Source organism: Sphaerodactylus townsendi, linkage group LG04 (genome assembly GCF_021028975.2).
Source record: "Sphaerodactylus townsendi isolate TG3544 linkage group LG04, MPM_Stown_v2.3, whole genome shotgun sequence".
Lineage (NCBI taxonomy): Eukaryota > Metazoa > Chordata > Lepidosauria > Squamata > Sphaerodactylidae > Sphaerodactylus > Sphaerodactylus townsendi.
This window is the reverse complement of record NC_059428.1, coordinates 2,853,399-2,877,301: the sequence shown is the minus strand read 5'-3', so window position 1 is coordinate 2,877,301 and position 23,903 is coordinate 2,853,399. Positions and strand designations below refer to the sequence as shown.

The following is a 23,903-nucleotide window of genomic DNA, read 5'->3' as shown; positions in this document are numbered from 1 at the left end:
ATATTACTGCCTCTTAATAAATCTGTTAATTTTGCTGTTTCTGAATATTCTATGATTCCCTTTATCCAATCTTCCTTTTTTGTTAGATTTTTTTTCATCATTTTTGTGCATACAATGTCCTTGCGGTAGTAGACAGATACATCAAAAGCAGCCTGTATTGATTTGGGATGTCATCTCCCAATAATCCCAAAAGAAAAACTTCAGGTTTTTTCACCATTGTTATTTTCAGAATTTGTATTTCTTTGAGTATCATGTCCCAAAAGGATTTAGCCCAGAGGTGGGATCCAGCAGGTTCTCACCAGTTCCCGAGAGTGGGTTACTAATTATTTGTGTGTGCTGAGAGGCGGTTACTAATTGGGTCTGCTTTTCTGTTAGAAATTCCATTAGGTCCAAAAATCATAAAGTCCTGTTGTTTCCTATGTGGCTGGTTAGCGAAGTTCAAAAACGGGACAATTCTCCCCGTTGGGCTGTTTTAAAAACATGTTTTAGAAATATGGTCAAGTTCCTTGTTTAGGGAAAGTCTCCTTCTTTTGATTTCTAGAAACAAAATTAAGTATTTGAAAGTATTAAGTATTTGGCAGGCAGTCAATTAGAGGAGAAGTAGTTGTTTCTGTTGGCAGTAGACGAGAGGACTTGCTATAATGAGTTTAAATTATGGACAGAAAGATACCAGCTGGAAATTAGGAACTTTTTTTTTTACAGTAAGAGTTTTTTACAGTAACAGAGAAATTATTAGTGCCCCGCCCCCGGAATGCCCAGCCACGCCCCCGTCGTGCCCCGCCCAGCCCCATTGGCGCTACGCCACTGTTTGAATCCCACCACCATGGGAAACGGTTACTAAAATTTTTGGATCCCACCACTGATTTAGCCTCTTCCACAATCACCACATATAAAAAAAGGATCCTTTATGTTTTCGGCATTTCCAGCATCTATTAGATATACCTCTATTTAGTTTTGCCATTTTTTTGGGGCATCTGATACCATCTATATGTCACTTTATAATATTTTCTGTCAGATTATAGCATGCTGTGAACTTCAAACCACATCAAGAATTATTTTCTTATTTGTTTGTTAGATTTGTATCACGTCTCCCCACTGAAACATGCACAGATCGGCTACCAAACCATCAAAACAATATAACTGTCATGGGGATTGTATCTATGTGATCAAGATGCATTCCTAACTCACTGTAACTGCTTAAATCTACAAATCAATGCTGCTACAAGATAAGTGTAACCATCCTGCTATATGTTACCACTGCCACTTGGGGCATTCTTTTCTCGATAGTTACTTTATGGCTTCACACACTTTGTAGATAACTGGGCTTTCCCTGACCCCCCTGGTTCCATGAGAAACAGACCAGGTGAACTTTTACCCAGAAAGGCTTCTGATTGGCCATTGGAAATTTGACCGCCTAGGCAGGTTTCTAAAAACGTTGCTGTGGAAACAGATGCCATTACAGCTCTGGGATCTTCACCGTATGACTGAAGATAGGATGTGGCCGCCATTTTGCGGCTGCACCCAACACACAGTGTCAGAATTCCAAAAAAGTTGAGGAGTCCAGCACTGCACCCCCTCCCCCCCACCTCCTTGGCTATCTTGCTCACTGCTGCTAAAGCAAAATACGCCAATCGGTCATCAATTCATCAATTCATCGGAAGTTGGCTTGCAGTTCCTTAACTGGTTGATGCTTTGTTTACAGGACATCTGACATTGCAGGCCAGTGATATCTGGATTCCCCCCCCTCCTCCCCTCTGTCTAAAAGCAAGAGAGCCAAGAGCTCAGCAGCCGTTCAAAAGCTGGGAATGGAATTCCTGTGTTTCAAACAGAGGCTGCAAAACTGAACCATGAGATCATCCGGAAAAGTCTTTGTCAGCTCTGCTCGGCATCCGGACCACAGAAGATGTGTGCGGTTTGTGCGTTGCTCTGCCAACGGCCTCGTGAAGTCATTCTTCCCAACCTAGAGAGCCCATCCCTCAGGAGTAATAAATGTAGCGTCCGGCTGTAAATTCTCCTGTCTAGCAGTGTATAGAAAAACAAATGACTTGTTGGAGAAGTAGAAGGCAAGGTACCCCGCCCCCAAACAAACTGACTGTTGGGGGATTTTCTGGGCTGTGTGGCTGTGGGCTGGTAGTTTTTGCTCCAAATGTTTCGCCTGCGTCATTGGCTGGCATGAGATGTTTCTTTGTTTGAGCCACCTCCACCACCACGAGCATGAGACAGCAGATAGGTACCGAGATATAACCAAACCAGAGGCGTAGCTGGACCAAACTGTGCCCGGGACGGACTCTGTGTTTTCTGCCTCCTCATGGGCCCTGCCCCAGTGGTGGGATCCAAAAATTTTAGTAACAGGTTCCCATGGTGGTGGGATTTAAACAGTGGCGTAGCACCAAGGTACCGCCTGGAGAATCTCCTGGAATTACAACTGATTTCCAGACATCAGAGATCAATTCCCCTGGAGGGGACGGGCTGCTCTGGAGGGTGGCGTCTATGGTATTATACCCAGCTGAGACCTCTCCTGTCTCCCAACACCACCCTTCCTGCGGTGTACCCCCAAATCTCCTAACCTAGATTTTATAACTGTCCTGAGCAGTGGTGGGATCCAAAAATTTTAGTAACAGGTTCCCATGGTGGTGGGATTCAAACAGTGGCGTGGCGCCAATGGGGCTGGGCGGGGCATGACGGGGGCATGGCCAGGCATTCCAGGGGCGGGGTATTAATAATTTCTCTGTTACTCTAAAAAACTCTTACTGTAAAAAAAAAAAGTTCCTAATTTCCAGCTGGTATCTTTCTGTCCATAATTTAAACTCATTCTAGCAAGTCCTATCGTCTGCTGCCAACAGAAACAACGACTTCTCCTCTAATTGACTGCCTGTCAATTACTTAATACTTTCAAATACTTAATTTTGTTTCTAGAAATCAAAAGAAGGAGACTTTCCTTAAACAAGGAACTTTACCATATTTCTAAAACATGTTTTTTAAACAGCCCAACAGGGAGAATTATCCTGTTTTGTACCTTCGCTAACCAGCCACAAAGGAAACAACAGGACTTTATGGTTTTTGGACCTAATGGAATTTTTAACGGAAAAGCAGACCCAATTAGTAACCCCCTCTCGGCACACACAAAAAATCAGTAACCCACTCTCGGGAACTGGTGAGAACCTGCTGGATCCCACCTCTGCCCTGCCCCCTTCCCAGGTAAGTGGGGAGGCTGCCGGGGAGGGAAGGAGGAGGGGGTGCCCAGTGCGCAGGGTATCCCCTGCCCCCTTATAGCTTCGCCTATGAACTAAAGTACAGTTAGGTAGATGTTTAACAGGAAAGAAAGGATTTATTATTTTATCGCCATGTAACCATCCCTTTACAATTAGTGAACACATTTATTAAAAGCAACTGAGAATCTGTCTCTTCTGTTCAACTCTGCTAATACACACACACACACACACACACACACACACACACACACACACACACACCTCTCCTAGGAAATTGATCTCCAGGGGACTTTTTCAGTGATCCGTGCTTAAGGCCAGAGTTTTACACATCTCCGATGTTCAAAAGGGGCGCAAGGTATGCACACAACTGTAATAATCCACGGAACTTCTGCCACTCGTCCACCTTTTAGATAAAGACATGGGTGAATCATAGAATCATAGAACAGGGGCGTACTGCCCAGGGGGACATGCGGGGTCAAATATCCCTGGACTGCAGCCATTTAGTCACGTGGGGGGCAGGAAATTGCCCCCACCCACACCCCTCCTCCTTCCTCCCGGGTTCATACACTGACTTCAAGAACTGGTGCAAAAAAGTTGTTTGGTCGTGGTGGGTGAGGGCGACTGCCCGTATGGGGTGGGGAGGGGTGGAAAACTCAGATATTGCACTGGGCCATCCATCCATCCATCCATCCATCCATCCATCCATCCATCCATCCATCCATCCATCCATCCATCCATCCATCCATCCATCCATCCATCCATCCATCCATCCATCCATCCATCCATCCATCCATCCATCCATCCATCCATCCATCCATCCATCCATCCATCCATCCATCCATCCATCCATCCATCCATCCATCCATCCATCCATCCATCCATCCATCCATCCATCCATCCATCCATCCATCCATCCATCCATCCATCCATCCATCCGTCCATCCATCCATCCATCCATCCATCCATCCATCCATCCATCCATCCATCCATCCATCCATCCATCCATCCGTCCATCCATCCATCCATCCATCCATCCATCCATCCATCCATCCATCCATCCATCCATCCATCCATCCATCCATCCATCCATCCATCCATCCATCCATCCATCCATCCATCCATCCATCTATCTATCTATCTATCTATCTATACATACTTTGGGCTTTTACACCGCCCAATCCCCGAAGGGCTCCGGGCGGTGTACAACATATAATAAAATACAGTCATAAAACCATCACAAATTAGTTAAAATCTATAAAAGCAGCGAAAGACTAACTGTAATACTGATAATTATAAGTGTGAGTGGCGCCCAGCTACCTATTATTAAATCCTTTCCCAAAGGGAGGAATGGCGAGTCCCATCGGATAGTATAAGGCCCAGATGTAAGAGCCAAGAAAAGGGGGGGCACCATCAGCGGCCGGTCCCTACAAAGGCCCGGCGGAACAGCTCCGTCTTACAGGCCCTGTGGAATTCACCGAGATCCCGCAGGGCCCGGTCAGCTGGTGGGAGAGCATTCCACCAGGCCGGGGCCAGAGCCGTAAAGGCCCTGGCCCGTGTGGAGGCCCTAGATATGCCTCTGTCATAGAATCACAGGTGCCCTGTCAGGAAAGCCTTTGCCACACTTTCAAGACAACCGAATGCCAGATGTGTCTTCTTCATATTCAGGCATCAGCTGCTCTGGGAAATGAAAATAGTTTCATGTGGGACAGCTGCTTCCTTCGCACAAAGACATTCCTCGTGACTCCGCAGGGGGTAGCGATTACCTTTTGCTTATCCGATAGTCTGCTTTCTGCTGCCTTTCTCCTGAGGCAACGATTGACCTCTGCAACTAGAAAGGGAAGAGGCAGAAAGAAACGATGAGAGAAAGGAGGAAACGAGCCGTGGGATGAGCAACCAACCCAGAGAAAGAACATTGCGGGGTTTACATACGCCAGTGGTGGCGAACCTATGGCACAGGTGCCAGAGGTGGCACTCAGAGCCCTCTCTGTGGGCATGCACAAACAGAGTGCCCCCCACACACATCTAGGCTGTCCTGGGCCGCTGGGCTCGATTATTAGCATTAAACCTAAGACCTAGTTTTGGGGAAGCAGTGTGGGTAACCCTGTTAAGCACTGTTAAACCCCACTGATTTTCATGTGAAGAACTAAAGCGCGATCCTTTACCTGGGAGTAAGCTCGGTTGCTGGTAATGGGGCTTGCTTCTGAGTAAACCCTCCTAGGGTTGTGATTCACCCGTTGGAAGAGTTGCACGGTTGCTTCAAAGCAAAGCCACCGACTACCACCAAGCTTACTCCTGAGTAACACACGCCTTGGAGCCAACTGTTTTTTCTAAACTAAAACCTCAGTATTCAGGTTAAATTGCCGTGTTGGCACTTTGCGATAGATAAGTGGGTTTTGGGTTGCAATTTGGGCACTCGGTCTCGAAAAGGTTCGCCATCGCTGACATATGCCAATAACTCTGGCTGGAGTAAGACAAAAGCCCCTTCCGCACATGCAGAATAATGCACTTTCAATCCACTATCATTGCACTTTGAAGTTGGATTTTGCTGTGCGGAATAGCAACATTCACTTGCAAACAATTGTGAAAGTGGTTTGAAAGGGAACTATTCTGCATATGCGGAAGGGGGCCACAAGGTTCGCTGCAGATAAGTTGATGCACCTAAAAAGCAGAGACTGGAGGAGTCAGTTAGATTGTATCCTAGAACAAGAAGAAGAGTTTGGATTTATATCCCCCCTTTCTCTCCTGCAGGAGACTCAAAGGGGCTCACAATCTCCTTGCCCTTCCCCCCTCACAACAAACACCCTGCGAGGTGGGTGGGGCTGAGGTCACCCAGCTGGCGTGTGTGGGAGTGCACAGGCTAATCTGAATTCCCCAGATAAGCCTCCACAGCTCAGGTGGCAGAGCTAGGAATCAAACCCGGTTCCTCCAGATTAGTTACACGAGCTCTTAACCTCCTACGCCACTGCTGCTCCAATGGGTGCCTATGGAACTCAACATTTTTCCTGGTGCATGCCAGATGTTTTTAAAACAAGTAGGTTTTGCTGACTGGTCACTCGGGATTTCATGGGCTGTGCAGTTTTTTGGGGAATGCTGTTTGGGCAGCAGCTGCGCCACAGCCCAAGGATCATAACTGTGTGGCTAAAGGTAAGCTCTGGCATCCATTTTGCGCTTGGCTCCACCTCCTACGGCAGCCATTTTGTGGCTTGACCCACCACACAGTGTTGGAATACCCAGGAGTGCCCACAGGGTCAAAAAAAGTTGAAGATCCCTTCTGTATTGTCCTCATACGGCACGGAGTGAAGGGCGACAGGTATATTTCTACGTGATCCTGTTAGCAGAGTAACGAGCAAAATGTAGCTTTGTACGCCACTTTGTGATATGAATAGTTATCTTGCTAAAGACCAGCCTTTTTACCTCGGGAATCATTAAACATTAAACATAAGAGAGCTTTACTTAAACTGAGAGAGAGTGGTGTCGAACCTATGGCACTCCAGATGTTCCTGGACTAGAATTCCCATCAGCCAATTGGCCATGCTGGCAGGGGCTGATGGGGATTGTAGTCCATGAACATCTGGAGTGCCATAGGTTCATCACCACGCAAATAGAATATATACATAAACAAAGTAACACTTATAGATCGATACATTCACAGTTCATCGTTTGGTTACAAATCAGTGGCGTAACGCCAAGGGGACAGGTGGGGCGTCTTGCACCGGGGGCGCGCCAGTGTGGGGGCGTGGGCGTGGCATTCCGGGGGTGTTCTGGGCTGTGGTGGAGGCGTTCCACGGTGTGGCAGGGGCCCCGGGCGCAGTTCCCCCTTGCTATGGCTCTGGTTATAACAGCACATAGTTTGTTATATAACTTTCAGTCAGAGGCCATTTTACATGACTTTGGTTAACAGAATACACTGAACAAACGTCTTTTCCTCAGCAGGGGCAGAGAGCAACTGTTTCCCCACTGTCACCTTTAGAATGTTCATGCAGATTTCCCAGAATTCCACGCTGCTGCATGCAAGCAAGGCTGTCAATTCCAACATGGGGATCTGGACAGATCCCAGTCCCAGAATACAACGGGATGCCAAGGAAGATTCTAAACATTCAAGTGACAGGAAAGAAGCTCTCTACTCATTGTTCACGTTCCTTGGATGTGCACAAGCCTCAGATCTCAGCATGTGGCGGATGAAGTTACAATTCTGCTCTGTTCTTCTTGTTGAAAAGGGTATCAGCAAACCTGACCCTGCTCGGTTTTTAAAATCTGAGAAAACAAGACAGCTTGGTCCATCTAGGTCGGGGCTAATTACACCTAGGAGGTGCCCTTGCAAGTCCTTCTCTGGGTGGAACTTAAGGAGGGCGTGCCAGAGGCACAACATACTGGGCAGTCATAGTGCCGCCACGCTTGCTGCATGCGATCTTCTGAATGTTGAGGAAGAAGACCCGCAACAACTCTCAGCCAAGTTCAAGACCACACCCCCTCCTCGCCAAAAGGGAAGTTCCCTGTGTCTAACACGCTTACCCGAGGAGTGGCCAATTCCTTGATCTTCTGGCCTTCAGAATCGCTGACGAAGTCATGGTAGAGGGCTACATAAGGTTGGTGGTGGATGATTTCTCTCTTCATGGGCCGGAGGATCAGTTGAGGGTCCCCGTTGGCTTCGTAGGAACAATAGAGACGTGCCTGCTGGTACTGGGTGGGCTGAAAGGGGGACAGCAGAAGGGTGACCAGAGACATCGTGACATACGGACATTAGTGCCATCAAGTTTGCAGCCAATTGAGGGTGACCCTGGCAGAGGCGTACCACCCAGGGGGACATATAAGGCAAGTGTCCTTGGGCTGCGGCCATTTAGTCACTTGGGAGGTGGAAAATTGCCCCCCCCCACACCTCTCCCCACCCCCATACACTGACTTCAAGACCTGGTGCAAAAAAATGTTGTTTGGTTGTGGTTGGGGAGGGCGGCCCCCCATATGGGGGGCAGAAAACTCTGATTTTGCACCAGGCTACATTTTTCCAAGATATGCCTCTGGACCCTGGAAGGGGCCTTCAAGCAGAGGTGGGATCCAGCAGGTTCTCACAGGTTCCCGAGAGTAGGTTACTAATTATTTGTGAGTGCTGAGAGGGGGTTACTAATGGGGATTTTGCCATGTGATTTTTTGCCTTAGTTACGCCCCTCCTCTCAGCAGTAGCGCGCAGAACTTGAAGCAGTCTAGCAGGAGGTGCACCGGCGTGCGTGGCAGCCTGCACCTGCGTGCATTCGTTTCCCGCCCAAGGACTGGTGCAGCGGCTGCGTCCTTGCCACAGCCCCGCCCAGGAATGCCCCGCCCCCGGAATGCCCAGCTACGCCCCCATCATGCCCCGCCCAGCCCCATTGGCGCTATGCCACAGTTTGATTCCCACCACCATGGGAAACCTGTTACTAAATTTTTTGGATCCCACCATTGCCTTCAAGGCAACGAAGCAAAGGTGGGTTGTCACTGCCTTCCTCTACCGGACCCCTGACCCATCTAATGTGCTGCACCCACCTGAGCTCCCAAGGACTGGCACAGCTGCTCATAAATATCCCTGGTCTCCAGGTGTGTCACATTTGGTCTCTGCAGAACCGGGGCTTCTTCGCCGCTCTCGGAAGAGTCCAGCAACAGCTTCTCGTACTTCAGGATGTTTCTGGCGATCCTCTTGTTACTCGGATCTGGCAGAGATCAGGCTTCAACCAACGGTTTCTCCAGACGTGATTAGTTTCAGAACTAGCCTGGATCCCTCTCTGCTTTTGAGAGCCTCCCTTCCATCAGTCCACCTGCTGCAGAAAGCAGCACTTCTAGGAACTGCACATATTCTACGCAAGTACCTCTAATATCCTAGGTCCTTGGGAAGGACTCGATATTCAGAGATGAATTCCAGACACTTGTGCTGTGTTGTTATGTGTATAATAATAATAATAATAATAATAATAATAATAATAATAATAATAATAATAATAATAATAATAATAATAATAATAATAATAATACTGGGCAGTGCTTGGCCTGGGTGCCATTTTTAGTAGACATGCCCCTGAGGGGAGGGGCCTAGAGTTCTCTCAGAATTTAGGATTGCCAACCTCCAGGGGGTGGCTGGAGTTCTCCCGGAATTTGACTGATCTTTAAGCTATACGAGATCAGTACCCTTGGAGAATACAGCTGTTCTAAAAGGTGGCCTGTAGGGCATTATAACCTGCTGAGTTCTGCCTCCTCCCTGAACTCTCCCCTCCGCAGGCTCTGCCTCCCAAATCTCTAAGCACTCGATTTCCCAATTCCTCAGGGTCCAACGAGTGGACTTTCTTAGGAATCTCTCTAATTCTTCAAAGCTTAAGAATGATAAACACAAACATTCCACTGACTGACCAGAGCTGGACATTTTCTTTCCCCCGAGAGGCACGTACCATAGTGAAGAAATTCCTGGGAGAGGCTTAAGGCGTGAGAGATGTTTCCTGCCTTAAAAAACGAGAAAGAGAAAGACAGGAGGGTAGGAAAATGTAATTTAAATTATGGGGGGGGGGAAAACGAGGCATGGGATCTTGATTCCGCTGGGAAGTCACACCCTCTTGCTTGGCCTGTAATTTGTGCTAGGTGGGCATTTGGACTCAGGCGGAGCATTCTACAAAAAAGAAGATCCGGCATGCTTTGCTCTGGGGCAGAGGAATATGCAACCTACTAACATCTTTATGTGAAAAAGAGTATAGTCATGTCCATAGCTGAATAACTTTCCCAAAATTGTTGGTCGAAGTGCTGGGCGAGGGGTAACAGATTGCCTGCAGTGATAGGCAATTTCCTGCTTTCTGGATATGGTTCCTGCTCTGTGGAGTAGAAGGAAGGAACACAAGAAGAAGAAGAGGAAGAGGAAGAGGAAGAGGAAGAGGAAGAGGAAGAGGAAGAGGAAGAGGAAGAGGAAGAGGAAGAGGAAGAGGAAGAGGAAGAGTAGTAGTAGTAGTAGTAGTAGTAGTAGTGAGTAGTGGTAGTGGTAGTTTGGATTTATGCACCCACCTTTCTCTCCTGTAAGGGAGACTCAAGGTGGCTTGCAAAACTCAACTTCCCTCTCCTCTCCCCACAGCAGGAACACCTTGTGAGAGCAGGTGGGAGGCTGAGAGGAGGAGTCCCTAAAGAGAACTGTGAGAGCTTGTAAAGATCAACCATCAGGAGTGTAGGAGTGCAGAAACATCTGGTTCACCAGATAAGCCTCTGCCGCTCAGGTGGAGGAGTGGGAAATCAAGTCCAGTTCTCCAGATTAGAATCCACCTGCTTTTAACCACGACACCACGCTGATTCTCAGGAAGGAAAGCAGGAAGGGGGGTATGGTGATGTCACTTCCTGCGCCGACACTACGACATCACTTCCGTGCATTTAGTGAGAAGCAGAGTAGTGGGTGATGATGCTACCGCCACAGGCTCTGACCCGAAGTTGTTCCAGGGCAGCGATAGGCGAGGGCAGATGGCCAACCCAACCCGCCCGGCTCACCTTGAAGTAAGAGAAAGCAAGATAGGTGAGGGGCATCTTCAGGCTCCCATGCCGTCCTCTGTTGTTCCAGCTGCCGTAGGAGCCAGCGGAAGGGCTGACTGCGCCTCCTCCTAGCCATGCAATCGAGTGGTGGTGGTCCTCCATGGCATAGGCCACCTGGGCGGCGCAGGAAGAAGAAGAACAGCTGTATTGACAGGGGGGAGGGAGGCGGTGGCTGGGAATGAAAACGGACACACACACATCCGCTACTTGAAGAACTGTGTTTACCCTTGGTTCGGATCGGGTCTATGTGATTCAAAAGCCGAAAAGCATTTTATTGTTGAAGGCTTTTGTGGCCGGAATCGACTGGCTGTTGTGGGCTTTCCGGGCTGCGTGGCTGTGGTCGGGTAATTTTAGCTCCTACCATGTTTCCCAGAAAATAAACCCTACCCTGAAAATAAGCCTTTGTGCGATTTTTCGATATTTTTGGAAGGGGCTTGAAATATAAGCCCTACTCCAAAAATAAGTCCTACTCCCAGATTCCCCAGCACAGCCCTCCGCCTGTCCCCCCCCCCACGCCCCCAGAATGCCCCCTCGCCCCCACCCACTCCCGAAGCTTAGCCGCAGTACCCCGGCTCACCTCCGGATCCATGCCACACCCAGAATCGCCTGCCACAGAGCCGGAGCAGCCCCCGGCTCACCTCTGGGCTGCCAGCCATGCCCCTGGAATGCCCCATTCACCTCTGGAACGCGCCCCACCATGGCCCCGGAACACCCCCGTCCAGCCCTGGGCATTTTACCCACCATATCCCGCCCACCGCTTGGAGCGTGCCATGCGCCCCGAGAACACCCTGCGCCCTGGGACGCAAAGAAAGGACCTGCCCCGAAAATAAGCTAAGCAGCTTCTGCTGCAAAGAATTAATATGAGACCACAAGCATTTTTGGGAAACATGATCGAATCTTTTGCCTGCTTCTACCCTATTTCCCCTGATATAAGACATCCCCTGAAAATAAGGCGTAGAAGAGAAGAGTTTGGAAGTTTATATCCCCACTGCTCTCCTGCAGGAGACTCAAAGGGAGCTGACAATCTCCTTGCAGCCCCCCCCCTCACGTGACAAACACCCTGTGGTGGGTGGGAATTTCAGAGGAGCTCGAGAGCTGTGACTAGCCAAGGTCCACCCAGCTGAAGCGTGTGTGTGGAGTGCACAGACTGGCTAACCTGAATTCCCCAGGAGAAGCCTCCACAGCTCGAAGCTGGCGGCAGAGCGCTGGGAATCAAACCCGGTTCCTCAGATTAGATACACTGGCTCTTAACCTCCTAAGCCACTGCTGCTCCCTCACGTAGCAGAGGTTTTGCTGAAGTCTTGAGAATAGAAGGCATCCCACGAAAGTAAGGACGTTGCAAAGTTTTTTGTTTTGGAAGCATGCCCGGCGACCACAGAACACAGAAAAAATAAGACATCCCTGAAAATAAGACATAAGCATCTTTGGGAACAAAATTAATATAAGCGACACTGTCTTATTTTAGGAAGCATATGACTGTATGACTGGCATCTTCAGAGGCAGAGTCCGCGGTCAAACGTGTTTCTCTCCATGTGACACGAATGCGGACTGAGTGTGAGGTGGGGGGGGGGTGGTGCCCCAGATTTTGTCGGGAGCGTTTTGGCCTTCAATAGGAGCAGAGGAGTTGTCGCCCACCAGAATCCTGTCCTTGAGATAGCCCACCGCCACGGTCCCCAATGCTTTACTCAGGGCTACCTCCCAGAGTTGTAGAGTTGCCAACATCCAGGTGGGGCCTGGAGATCTCTTGGAATCATGACTGAGCTTTTGGCAACAGAGATAGCAACTCACCTGGAGAGAAACATGCTGAGGAAGAGCAGGACTCTGTGATGCTATAAGAACATAAAGAACATAAGAACTAGCCTGCTGGATCAGACCAAGAGTCCATCCCATTCAGCATTCTGCTCCCCTCGCAGTAGCCCACCAGGGCCTTTGCGGAGCCTCCCGATGCAGGATGTGAAAGCAATGGACCTTCTGCTGCTGCTGCTGCTCCTGGAAGCACCCTGGTCTGATAAGGCATTTGCAGTCCCAGATCAAGGAGGGATCAAAGACGAAGGTAGCCATGGAGTCGACTTCTCCTCCATAAAATCTCTCCAAGGCCCTTTAAAAGCTATAAGGTGAGTATGTCCATCACCCCTCCTGTAGCAGCATCAATTCCAAACATAATCACACGTTAGCGTTGAAGAAGTGTTCCCTTTTGTAGTCCTAATTCTTCCCCCAGCATTTTCAATGAATGCCCTGGTTCTAGTATTGTGAGAAGAGAAACATTTCTCTCTGTCTAGCATTTTCACACCCCATGTATCGATTTTATAGACTTAGATCCTATCCCCCCCTCAGACGTCTCCTCTCCAAACTAAAAAAAGGAGTCCCAACGCTGCAGCCTCTCCTCATAAGGAAGGTGCTCGGTCAGCTTCAATCATCCCTCGTTGCCCTTCTCTGTACTTTTTTCTATCTCTTGAGTATCGCCCATTAATCGCCTTGATACCTCACTGAAGTCCCTTCCCCAAACTTTTTTTTTTAAAAAAATTTATTTGTATATTCAAAAAACAAACATATGGGGCGAGTCAATCTCTGACACCAATCGTCATTGTAATTTTACACTATCACATATATACAATCTTTAAAAATATATAAATATATATATAAAAGCTAAGTAGACTTCCTTGTTGTAGTTCAGGAGTTAATTTGCCTTTTGAATATGCATACTAGTTCATTCAGTAATCCATATCTCATTTTAATCTCTAGGTTTCTTCCTAAGAGCTTTGCTTACATTTTTCAGACTTAAATTTTATCGCGACGGTCGTCACGTATCCAAATAATTGACACCTCAAGATAATAGATACAGAAGTTCAGCCTATGTAGATTTTATAACATTAATTAAAATCAAAATCAAAAAAACAGATGACAAGATCAAGCAGACAAACACACAAAAATCATGTCGCTGTGCTTATGGAATTGTTTCATTTTGCAACACACTTTTTTTTGGTTATCTAGTTTAAGAGGCAGCAGTGGCATTAGGAGGTTAGGCTTCGTGTGTGTGTCTAATGGGACGGGTTTTGATTCTACATCTGCCGCCCTACAGGCTGTGGAGGCTCATCTGGGAATTCAGATTAGCTAGGCACTCCACATACCAGCTGGGTGACACTTGGGCTAGTCCACAGCTTCTCGAGACTCTCTCAGCCCCACCTACTTCACAGGGTGTTGGTTGTGAGGGGAAGAACAGGGAGATTGTCAGCCCTTTTGAGGTCTCCTACAGGAGGAGAGGGATATAAACCCAAACTCTTCTTCTTCTTAAGTCCCTTCCCCAAATCTTACCTTCCCCGGCCTACACCCCCAACACTCCCAAGAATTCCCTGCCTCAGATTTGGCAACTGTAAGTTAAAGGCACCTGCTCACTTTGCCTATGGAGAAGCAATCATCGGCGGAGAGGGAAAAATCCTGCCCGGGGCTGTAGATGTCCAGGAGAGGAGCCCCGCTGACCGTCTGGAACTTTCGTCGGGCCCAGCCCTGGGCTGGCCCAGCGTGGGCGTCCTGCAGGCACATCACCTTGAGGCGGCTCCCCTCCAGATCCTGAGAAGCGGGCAGGCTCTTCTCTCCATCTTCTAGTAGCTTCTATGCTTGGGGCTGAAAAGTCACGGTGGCATAACGTCAGCCATCTTGTTAGGAGGTGAGTCATGGCTACGAGTAGGCTTGCCAACCTCCAGGTACAGCCTGGAGAATCTCCTGGAATTACAACTGATTTGCAGACGTCAGAGGGGACGGGCTGCTCTGGAGGGTGGCGTCTATGGTATTATACCCAGCTGAGACCTCTCCTGTCTCCCAACCCCACCCTTCCCATGGTGTACCCCAAATCCTCTAACCTAGATTTTTATAACTGTCCTGGGCAATTGGTGGGATCCAAACATTTTAGTGACAGGTTCCCTTGGTGGTGGGATTCAAACAGTGGCGTGGCGCCAATGGGGCTAGGCGAGGGGCAGGTGGGAGGCGTGGCGGGGCATTCGAAGCGGGGGCATTCATAATTTCTCTGTTACTGTAAAAACTCTTACTGTAAAAAAAAAAAGTTCCTAATTTCAGCTGGTCTCTACTGTCCATAATTTAAACTCATTTAACAAGTCCTATGTCGTCTGCCAGAATAGAAACAGCGACTTCTCCTCAATTGTTTCCTGTCAAACTCTTAATACTCAAATGCCAATTTTGTTTCTAGAAATCAAAGAGGAGACTTTCCTTAAACAAAGGAACTGACCCATTATTTCTAAAGCGTGTTTCATTATTAACAGGAGAATGATCCCGTTTTGGAGCCTTAAGCTAACCAACCACGCATAGAAACAGCAGGACTTTATGATTTTTTTTTGGACCTAATGGATTTCTAACGGAAGCGGACCCAATTGAAGTAACCCCCTCTCGGCACACACAAATAATTAGTAACCTTACTCGGGGAACTGGTGAGAACCTGCTGGATCCCACCTCTGGTCCTGAGACGTCAGGAGGGGGGGAGAGGAGAAGAGCTGCTTCTTGGGACATGGCCTAACTGGGCCCCACCAATGCCGGGGAACCGCAGCCAGGCTGAGCCACCCCCTCTCACCTGAGGCCCCGGAAAACACTGCTTCCTTCGTCCTGCTGTGCCAACTGCAACCAGCAGAGTAGCGGAGCAACTAATGAGAAGGAGGCCACGCAGGGCAGGGGAGGCGGAGCTGAGAATTGAGTCAGCAGGGTGGGAAGGTGAACCAGGAAGGGTAATCTCGGGCAGTGAGGAAGGGGAAGGGATCCCTGCGCCCGGGCACAAACTGCCTGTGCACCCTCCCATGCCCGTCCATGAACAAATCGGGGGGGGCCTTAGTAGCATCTAAATTGATTTCCTTTCTCGGTAGTAGCGATGCTGAGATGCTTGAAGAAGTTGGGAAGTTTCTTTTACAAGTATCTGAACATTCTTTATAAGCAGTGGTGGGATCCAAAAATTTTAATAACAGGTTCGCTCGCCAGCCCCCCCTCAGCAAAGGGGGCAGAGAATTACCCTAGGCAATCCTGAGCCCTGGGCAAATCCTGGAGTTGGATGCCCCATGGGCAACCACCCACCACGACCCCCCAATTTTTTTTTTGCACCAGGTCATTTCTAAATCACCATCACATGATGAAAATGCCCCAATTCCTGAAATCTGAACAGTGGTAAAACGCGGAGTTCTTTGATAGGGACTGAGTGAGATAAAAGATGCGAAAGGCTGAGAATCCATGAATTGCAGTACCTGAAAGGGATTAACCAGTTCAGGAGTTACATTATCGAGTCGCAATTGCTATATGGAACAACCCCGCGTTCAAGGCAGGATACCTCTCGAGGGCTTGGCGTGGAGGCGGAAAAGCGGACCCAACTAGCAACCCCCTCTCGGCACACACAAATAATTAGTAACCCACTCTCGGGAACTGGTGAGAACCTGCTGGATCCCACCTCTGTTTATAAGTGATATAACTATGAGCCTTTTAATACATATTTATATTTTTAACATTGTAAATTCATGTTTTTGTTCCCTTTTTTAAATATTTCATTTTTACAATATTTTATAGAAGCTTTAACTATTATCTCCTCCCTGATGAATTCGTTTACTTTTGTTGAAATTTGGTGCCACGGTTTGGCGGCTCTTAAGAACCTTAAGAACATAAGAACATAGAACAAATAGCTGGATCAGACCAAAGTCCCATCTGGTTAGCTCTCTACTACTCGCAGTAGCCCACCAGGTACCTTTAGGAGCTCACATGTAGGATGTGAGCGCAATAGCCTTCTCGCGGCTGTTGCTCCCGATCACCTGGTCTGTGAGCATTTGCAATCTCAAGATCAAAGAGGATCAAGATTGAAGGTATGCAATCGACTTCTCCTCCATAAATCTGTCCAAGCCCTTTTAAAGCTATAAAGGTTAGTGGCCATGCCACCTCCTGTGCTTGGCAGCATATTTAAACACCAATCACACGTTGCGTGAAAGTGTTTCCTTTATTAGTCCCTAATTCTTCCCCAGCATTTTTCAATAGAATGTCCCCTGGTTTCTAGTATTGTGAGAAAGAGAGAAAAATGTCTCTCTGTCAACATTTTCTACCCCATGCATAATTTTGTAGACTTCAATCAGGCTGCAAGCAAACTTTTAACTTATTCCTAATAACGGTTGTGTATTGCTTATTGCATATAATGAACTTGGTTACTTAAGGACGTATTTTTTTAGACATTTGGAACCTTTTTTTTTTGTAGATACCTCTGTATTGTAGATTTGCCGCTGTTGTTATTGTTTGCAAAATGCCTTTTCTTTTTGAGGTCTGTAATGATTAAAAGAGTACCTTGACTGTTTTGGCTGGCCTCCGCGCTGTACACCACGTTCAGCCAGTCTACCTGCAATCTCTTGATCAGAGTGTAGGCCGACAAAGGGTTAACCACGGAGTCCCCCATTCCTTGATGCGTGGCCAGGATTTTCTCGTAGAACCTGGAAGGTGCAAACGGAAGAGAGGAGAACAATATAGGATCCATAACAGCAGCTCTTAGCTCTGGTTCTGTCTCATGCTTGAGGTCAGAGCGTGTTAGAAAACACCCGGACTTACCCGAATTTGGAGTCTGAACCTGCGTCAGCCAAGAAGCTTTTGGACCGTCAGTGGAAATATTTTATACGTGCACAAGAGAGTTTGTGGATTTTTGCAGAGCTACGCGTTGGAGCTCACACAGCTCTTGTATTTGGTGCCGTACCCAGTGGTGGGATTCAGCTGGTTAAGAACATTAGAACATGAGAACAAACCTGCTGGATCAGACCAGAGTCCATCTAGTCCTGCTCTCTGCTACTACTTGGTGGCCCACCAGATTGCCTTGGAGCTCGCCTGCACGATATGAAAACAATGGCCTGCGGCTGCCTGCTCCTGGAAACACCCTGGTCTGCTAAGGCATTGCAATCTGAGATCAAGGAGGATCAAGATTGGGAGCCAGAGATCGACTTCTCCTCCATCAATCTGTCCAAGCCCTTTTTAAAGATAAAACCAGTTCACACCGGTTCAGGCAAATTGGTTGCTAAAAGCAGCCAGCTGTTCTGTGGTGCTAAAAGCCCCGCGTCCTTCCAGCAGGGGAAAGCCGCGGCAAGGAAAGCATGGGGGGGGGGGGGCCCGAGTTGGGTGGGTGAGGAACCGGTAGTTAAACCATTAGAACCTCACCACTGGTCGTACCCCTAAAACCTGAACCCAGTGCATCCGGTGATTGAAGATTACCATCAGATGACCAAGTAGACACATGCAGAATAATGCATTTTCAAACTGCTTTCAGTGCTCTTTGAAGCGCAATGTGAATATGGCAAAATCCCACTTGCAAACAGTAGAGTAGAAAAAAAACGCATTATTTTGCATGTGCGGAAGAGGCTGAAGAGTCACAGAAAGTGGTGAATTGATTGACAAGGCAGGTTTAATGTGCAAGTAAACAGACCGTTGTAGACACACCCAATTCACTTGGAAGGGCATTGGGTGTAATGCTTTCCAGAGGATGGCTGGGGATTCAAATTCATCACACTTTAAAGCTCAGTTAACTCGGCTTATTCTTGTATAAATAGCTGATTTGCGACATACTTGCATACTTTATGCTTTGTCATTTGAAATGTAATAGAAATGTAAAAGAAATGTATAGTACAGTGGTGGCGAACCTTTGGCACTCCAGATGTTAAGGACTACAATTCCCATCAGCCCCTGCCAGCACTGCCAATTGGCCATGCTGGCAGGGGCTGATGGGAATTGTAGTCCTTAACATCTGAAGTGCCAAAGGTTCGCCACCAGGGGATAATAAGTTCTTTTTCTGCACTCCAGTTGGGGGCTTATTATTGTCAGCAATAATCCGTACCCTTGTGGTACAACTTTTGTTTTCTTTACGTTGTAGTTGTGTACCACCCCCTTTCTCTCAGTATGGTCGAGTTCTCGCCACAGCGTTCTGCTTTAAGCATAGCTTCTGTATACTCTTCAAGGGCAGTCCCACGTAAAGTGCACTGCAGTAATCTAACCTAGACTACATATTCTATTTCAAAGCCAGTACTGTATCTTAGGGCAGTGAGTTCCATAGGTTATATAGGTGTGAAGAAGTCATTTTTTTAGTCTGTCTTAAATTGGCTCAACTTCACTGAGTGATCCTGAACTCTATGTTAACAGGAAAGAAAAAGTTTCTGCTCTCTAGTTTTTCTCCACTTCTATGCTGAATGTTCAGCAAAAGCATGCATTTTAATAAGTGACAAATCCTAAGATGCTGACACACAGTGGGGTGGGCAGTGGTGGGATCCAAACATTTTAGTAACAGGTTCCCATGGTGGTGGGTTCAGAGCAATTAGCATTAGCCAATGGGGCTGGAAGTGAACCTGATGAGCGTGGCCGGGCATTCAGTGAGCCGACCATGAATTTCTCTGTTCCTGCCAAAGCTCTTACTGTAAAAAAAAAAGTTCCTAATTTCCAGCTGGTCTCTTTCTGTCCATAATTTAAACTCATTATAGCCAAGTCCCTGCCGTCTACTGCCAGCAGGAAACTAGCTGCTTCTCCTCTACTTGACTGCTTATCAAATCATTAATACTTTCAAATGCCAGTTTTGTTTCTAGAAATCAAAGAAGGGAGACTTTCCTTAAACAAAGGGAACTTGACCATATTTCACAGAACATGTTTTTTAAAACATCCCAGCGGAGAATATTACGTTCTACCTTAATAACCAGCCATAGGAAGCGACAGGACTTTATGATTTTGGACCCTATTAGATTTCGCGAGCCGGACCTAATTAGTAGCCCCTCTCGGCACACAAATAATTAGTAACCTCTCGGAACTGGTGAGAACCGGCTGGATCCCACCTCTGGGTGTGGGCCTTCCCTCAAACCATTATCAAATACCCAGTTCACATACAGCTCTTCCAGTTGGGGTCCCGCGAATTATAAACCATTGCCCGTAACTGGAGTGCTACGAGGGATGCAGTGCAGAGGTTTTGAAGGGGCTAAGCTTTCCAATATGTACTGCAATATCTGACGATTTCAGATCTTGGCTCAGTTTAACCAATGGTTGTGCCATAAAACCTATAGTTTGCTGGCACTGATATTTCGCACATTTAACTCAATGTAGCTAATTTAGAGTTTAATTATTTCTCCCTCTCCTGCTTTGGGTATCATCGACAGAACTGGTTCAGCAACAGAGAGGAAACCCCTTCAAATAACTTTGCACCTCTGAAAGCGCGTTTCTTGCCCGGTCATTCCGTGCACAAATATTTTGGCACCGCTTTTTCTTTCCATTAAATCTGGATGGAAACGGTCTGTTTTGGAGTCGATGTGTTCGTCCATAAAAGGAAAGAAGGACATTTGCCAAAGTTTCAGATTACATCATCCTCTTGTCGATTTTGCTATCCAGGAAATTGGCCAGGAAGGACTGACTCCCTCCACCACCCCCTCACGTAAAGACAGCAGCAAAGCCTTTAGGATAGGATCTTGGGTTTGCAGGGCGTCCCGCAGTGGTGGTATCCAAAAACTTTAGTAACAGGTTCCCATGGTGGTGGGATTCAAACAGTGGCGTAGCACCAATGGGGCTGGGCGTGGCATGACGGGGGCGTGGCCGGGCATTCCGGGGGCGGGGCATTCATAATTTCTCTGTTACTGTAAAAAACTCTTACTGTAAAAAAAAAGTTCCTAATTTCCAGCTGGTATCTTTCTGTCCGTAATTTAAACTCATTCTAGCAAGTCCTATCGTCTGCTGCCAACAGAAACAACGACTTCTCCTCTAATTGACTGCCTGTCAAATACTTAATACTTTCAAATACTTAATTTTGTTTCTAGAAATCAAAAGAAGGAGACTTTCCTTAAACAAGGAACTTGACCATATTGCTAAAACATGCTTTTAAAACAGCCCAACAGGGAGAATTGTCCCGTTTTCTACCTTCGCTAACCAGCCACATAGGAAACGACAGGACGTTATGATTTTGGGACCTAATGGGATTTCTAACGGAAAAGCAGACCCAATTAGTAACCCCCTCTCGGCACACACAAATAACGAGTAACCCACTCTCGGGAACTGGTGAGAACCTGCTGGATCCCACCTCTGGTGTCCCGCCTGGGGGGCTGATTTGGGGTGCCTGTTGGACTCAGGTCCACTTAAGATGAAGAGTATGAATGTGAAGGAGATTTATAACCAGCAAGGAACTGCCCCAGATTCTCCTAGCAATCAGAGCACCGAGGAGTCTGACCTGGGAACTCTTATAGACTGGGAACCAACTTTCTCTGACCAGTAGAAGACGGAGGAGGAGGAGGAACTTGGATTTCTACCCCACCTTTCTCTCCTATAAGGAGACTCAAGGTGGCTTACAAGCTCCTTTCCCTTCCTCTCCCCACAACAGACACCTTGTGAGGCAGTTGGGGCTGAGAGAGTTCTGAGAGAACTGTGACTAGCCCAAGGTCCCCCAGCAGGAATGTAGGAGTGTGGAAACACACCTGGTTCACCAGATAAGCCTCTGCCACTCAGGAGGAGGAGTGGGGAATCAAACCCGGTTCTCCAGATTAGGATCCACCTGCTCTTAAGCACTACACCAAGTAGGCATTATAATGAATCCTCAATGTGCTAGCAAAGTTCGTACCAGGCATGCAGTATTCAGACTGAATACCTAACGAACCTGCATCATTTCAGCCATTCAGAATCCAATGGGAGTTTGGGTTCTAAAAGTACAATTAAAGAACGCACAATTTGGTACGAGAAGCCATGACAGAGCAGGCATGGTGTAGTGGTTAGTGTGTTGGACAAGGATCTGGGAAACCAAGGTTTGAATCCCCACACTGCCAGAAAAGTTTGCTGGGTGAAATTAAGGTCAGTTACACCCTCTCAGCCTGACCTACCTCACAGGGTTGTTGTTATTGTGAGAGTATAATGATGTGAGCCAACTCAGGTCCCCACTGGAAGGGAAAGATGGTGCATAAATGAAGTCCTTCCTTCCTTCCTTCCTTCCTTCCTTCCTTCCTTCCTTCCTTCGGATTACCGTTCGTTACGTTGGATTCGTTACGTTGGATTCGTTAGTTGGATTAGTTAGTTAGTTAGGATTAGATTTAAGTTCGTTCGTTCGTTCCTTCCTTCCTTCCTTCCTTCCTTCCTTCCTTCCTTCGTCCCTCCCTCCCTCCCTCCCTCCCTCCCTTCCTTCCAGTGGCGTAGGAGGTTAAGATCTCGTGTATCTAATCTGGAGGAACCGAGTTTGATTCTCCGCTCTGCCGCCTGAGCTGTGGAGGCTTCTCTGGGGAATTCAGATTAGCCTGTGCGCTCCCACACACGCCAGCTGGGTGACCTTGGGCTAGTCACAGCTTCTCGGAGCTCTCTCAGCCCCACCTACCTCACAGGATGTTTGTTGGGAGGGGGGAAGGGCAAGGAGATTGTCAGCCCCTTTAAGACTCCTGCAGGAGAGAAAAGGGGGATAAAAATCCAAACTCCTCCTCCTCTCCTCCTCCCTCCCTCCCTCCTTCCCTCCCTCCCTCCCTCCCTCCCTCTCACATTCATTCATTTGTTCCTTCCTTCCGTCTGCTTGTCCTTCCTTCCTTCCTTCCTTCCTTCCTTCCTTCCTTCCTTCCTTCCTTCCTTCCTTCCTTCCTTCCTTCCTTCCTTCCTTCCGTAGCTGTCAGTCCTACCAGAGAGCAGTATCTGTATTCTATGCCTGCATCAAACATCTTGGTTCCTTTATGTGAACCCATGTCAATAAAAATTGGCATGCAATAAGAATCTTTCCCCATGTACTCTGTGACTTGATAGGAAATTTACAGGCATCATAAGCAGTGACGGAGATACTTATGTACTTGGATCACACAGATGCTGAAAAGGGAAAGCGGTTTGGAAGTCTGACAAAATGCTAAAGCCACAAAACGGGACTTTATCTAGAATCCCTGTCGGAATATGAATATCACTGCGATTCTCGGCCAAGTGCTCGATAGCAACAGAGAATGCAATATTGCTGGTCTTTGAACGTATATCTCTTTTGGTTGTGGTGGGTTTTCCAGGCTGTGTGGCCGTGGTCTGGTAGTTCTTGTTCCTAACGTTTCGCCTGCATCTGTGGCCAGCATCTTCAGAGGCGTATCACAGAGAGAAGTGTGTATAACACGGCCACACAGCCCAGAAATTCCATTAGAAAGTCCAAAAATCATCAAGTCCTGCTGTTTCCTATGTGGCTGGTTAGCGAAGGTAGAAAACGGGGTCATTCTCCCCGTCGGGCTGTTTTAAAAACATGTTTTAGAAATAGGGTCAAGTTCCTGGTTGAAGGAAAGTCTCCTTCTTTTGATTTCTAGAAACAAAATTAAGAGTTTGAAAGTATGAAGTATTTGACAGGCAGTCAAGTAGAGGAGAAGTCGTTTCTGTTGGCAGCAGACGATAGGACTCGCTAGAATGAGTTTAAATGATGGACAGAAAGATACCACCTGGAAGTGAGGAACTTTTTTTAACAGAAAGAGTTTTTTACAGTAACAGAGAAATTATTAATGCCCCACTAAGAATGCCCAATACCGCCCCTGTGGTACCCTTAGCCGGTGAAAGTTGCTACTCCACTGTTTGAATCCTACCACCATGGGAACCTGTTACTAAAATTTTTGGATGCCACCACTGGGTGGATCCTTCCAAGTCATCAGATCTATTGCTAGCCAGTGTTTACTTTCCTCCGCCTTCCGCTGCTACTTTACTCTGAGCTTGCCTGCATGCATGCTTTTGGGCGTGAAGAAGAGGAGGAGGAGGAGGTTTGGATTTATACCCCCCTTCTCTCCTGTACAGAGGCTTCCAATCTACTTTCCCACCCCACACAACAAACACCCTGTGAGGCAGGTGGGGCTGAGAGAGCTCCGAAGAACTGCGACTAGCCCAAGGTCACCCAGCTGGTACGTGTTGGAGTGCACAAGCTAATCCGGTTCCCCAGATGAGCCTCTACAGCTCAAGCAGCAGAGCGGGGAATCAAACCCAGCTCTCCAGATTAGAGTGCACCTGCTCTTCACCGCCACGCCACTGCTGCAAGTCTTTGGGTCTCTGCCTCTGCTTTGCGTTGGGCAAAACGACGGCTGTCCTCGTCTATTCTACACACAGAGGAATGCAGGCGGAAAACATTAGGCTGGAATGTAAAAAGATCCGGGAGGGGAAAGGCAAGAACGGGTGGGGACCCAGTTCGGCAGAGTTTGCTGAAAAGTCGGCCAGGAGTGGGGTGAT

The 23,903-nt window shown here is 47.7% G+C and overlaps 1 protein-coding gene across 1 annotated transcript in view; it reads right to left on the bottom strand.

Moving 5' to 3' along the window:
- Positions 1 to 23,903, bottom strand: part of P4HA3 (prolyl 4-hydroxylase subunit alpha 3) — a 73,469-nt gene that overhangs the window by 6,836 nt on the left and 42,730 nt on the right. Inside the window, exons 8-11 of the mRNA XM_048492998.1 lie at positions 9,620 to 9,671; positions 8,727 to 8,890; positions 7,725 to 7,901; positions 4,976 to 5,040 (exon numbers count right to left, since the gene is read on the bottom strand). Coding sequence (XP_048348955.1) covers positions 4,976 to 5,040; positions 7,725 to 7,901; positions 8,727 to 8,890; positions 9,620 to 9,671 — 458 coding nt within the window. The remainder of the gene's footprint in view (positions 1 to 4,975; positions 5,041 to 7,724; positions 7,902 to 8,726; positions 8,891 to 9,619; positions 9,672 to 23,903) is intronic.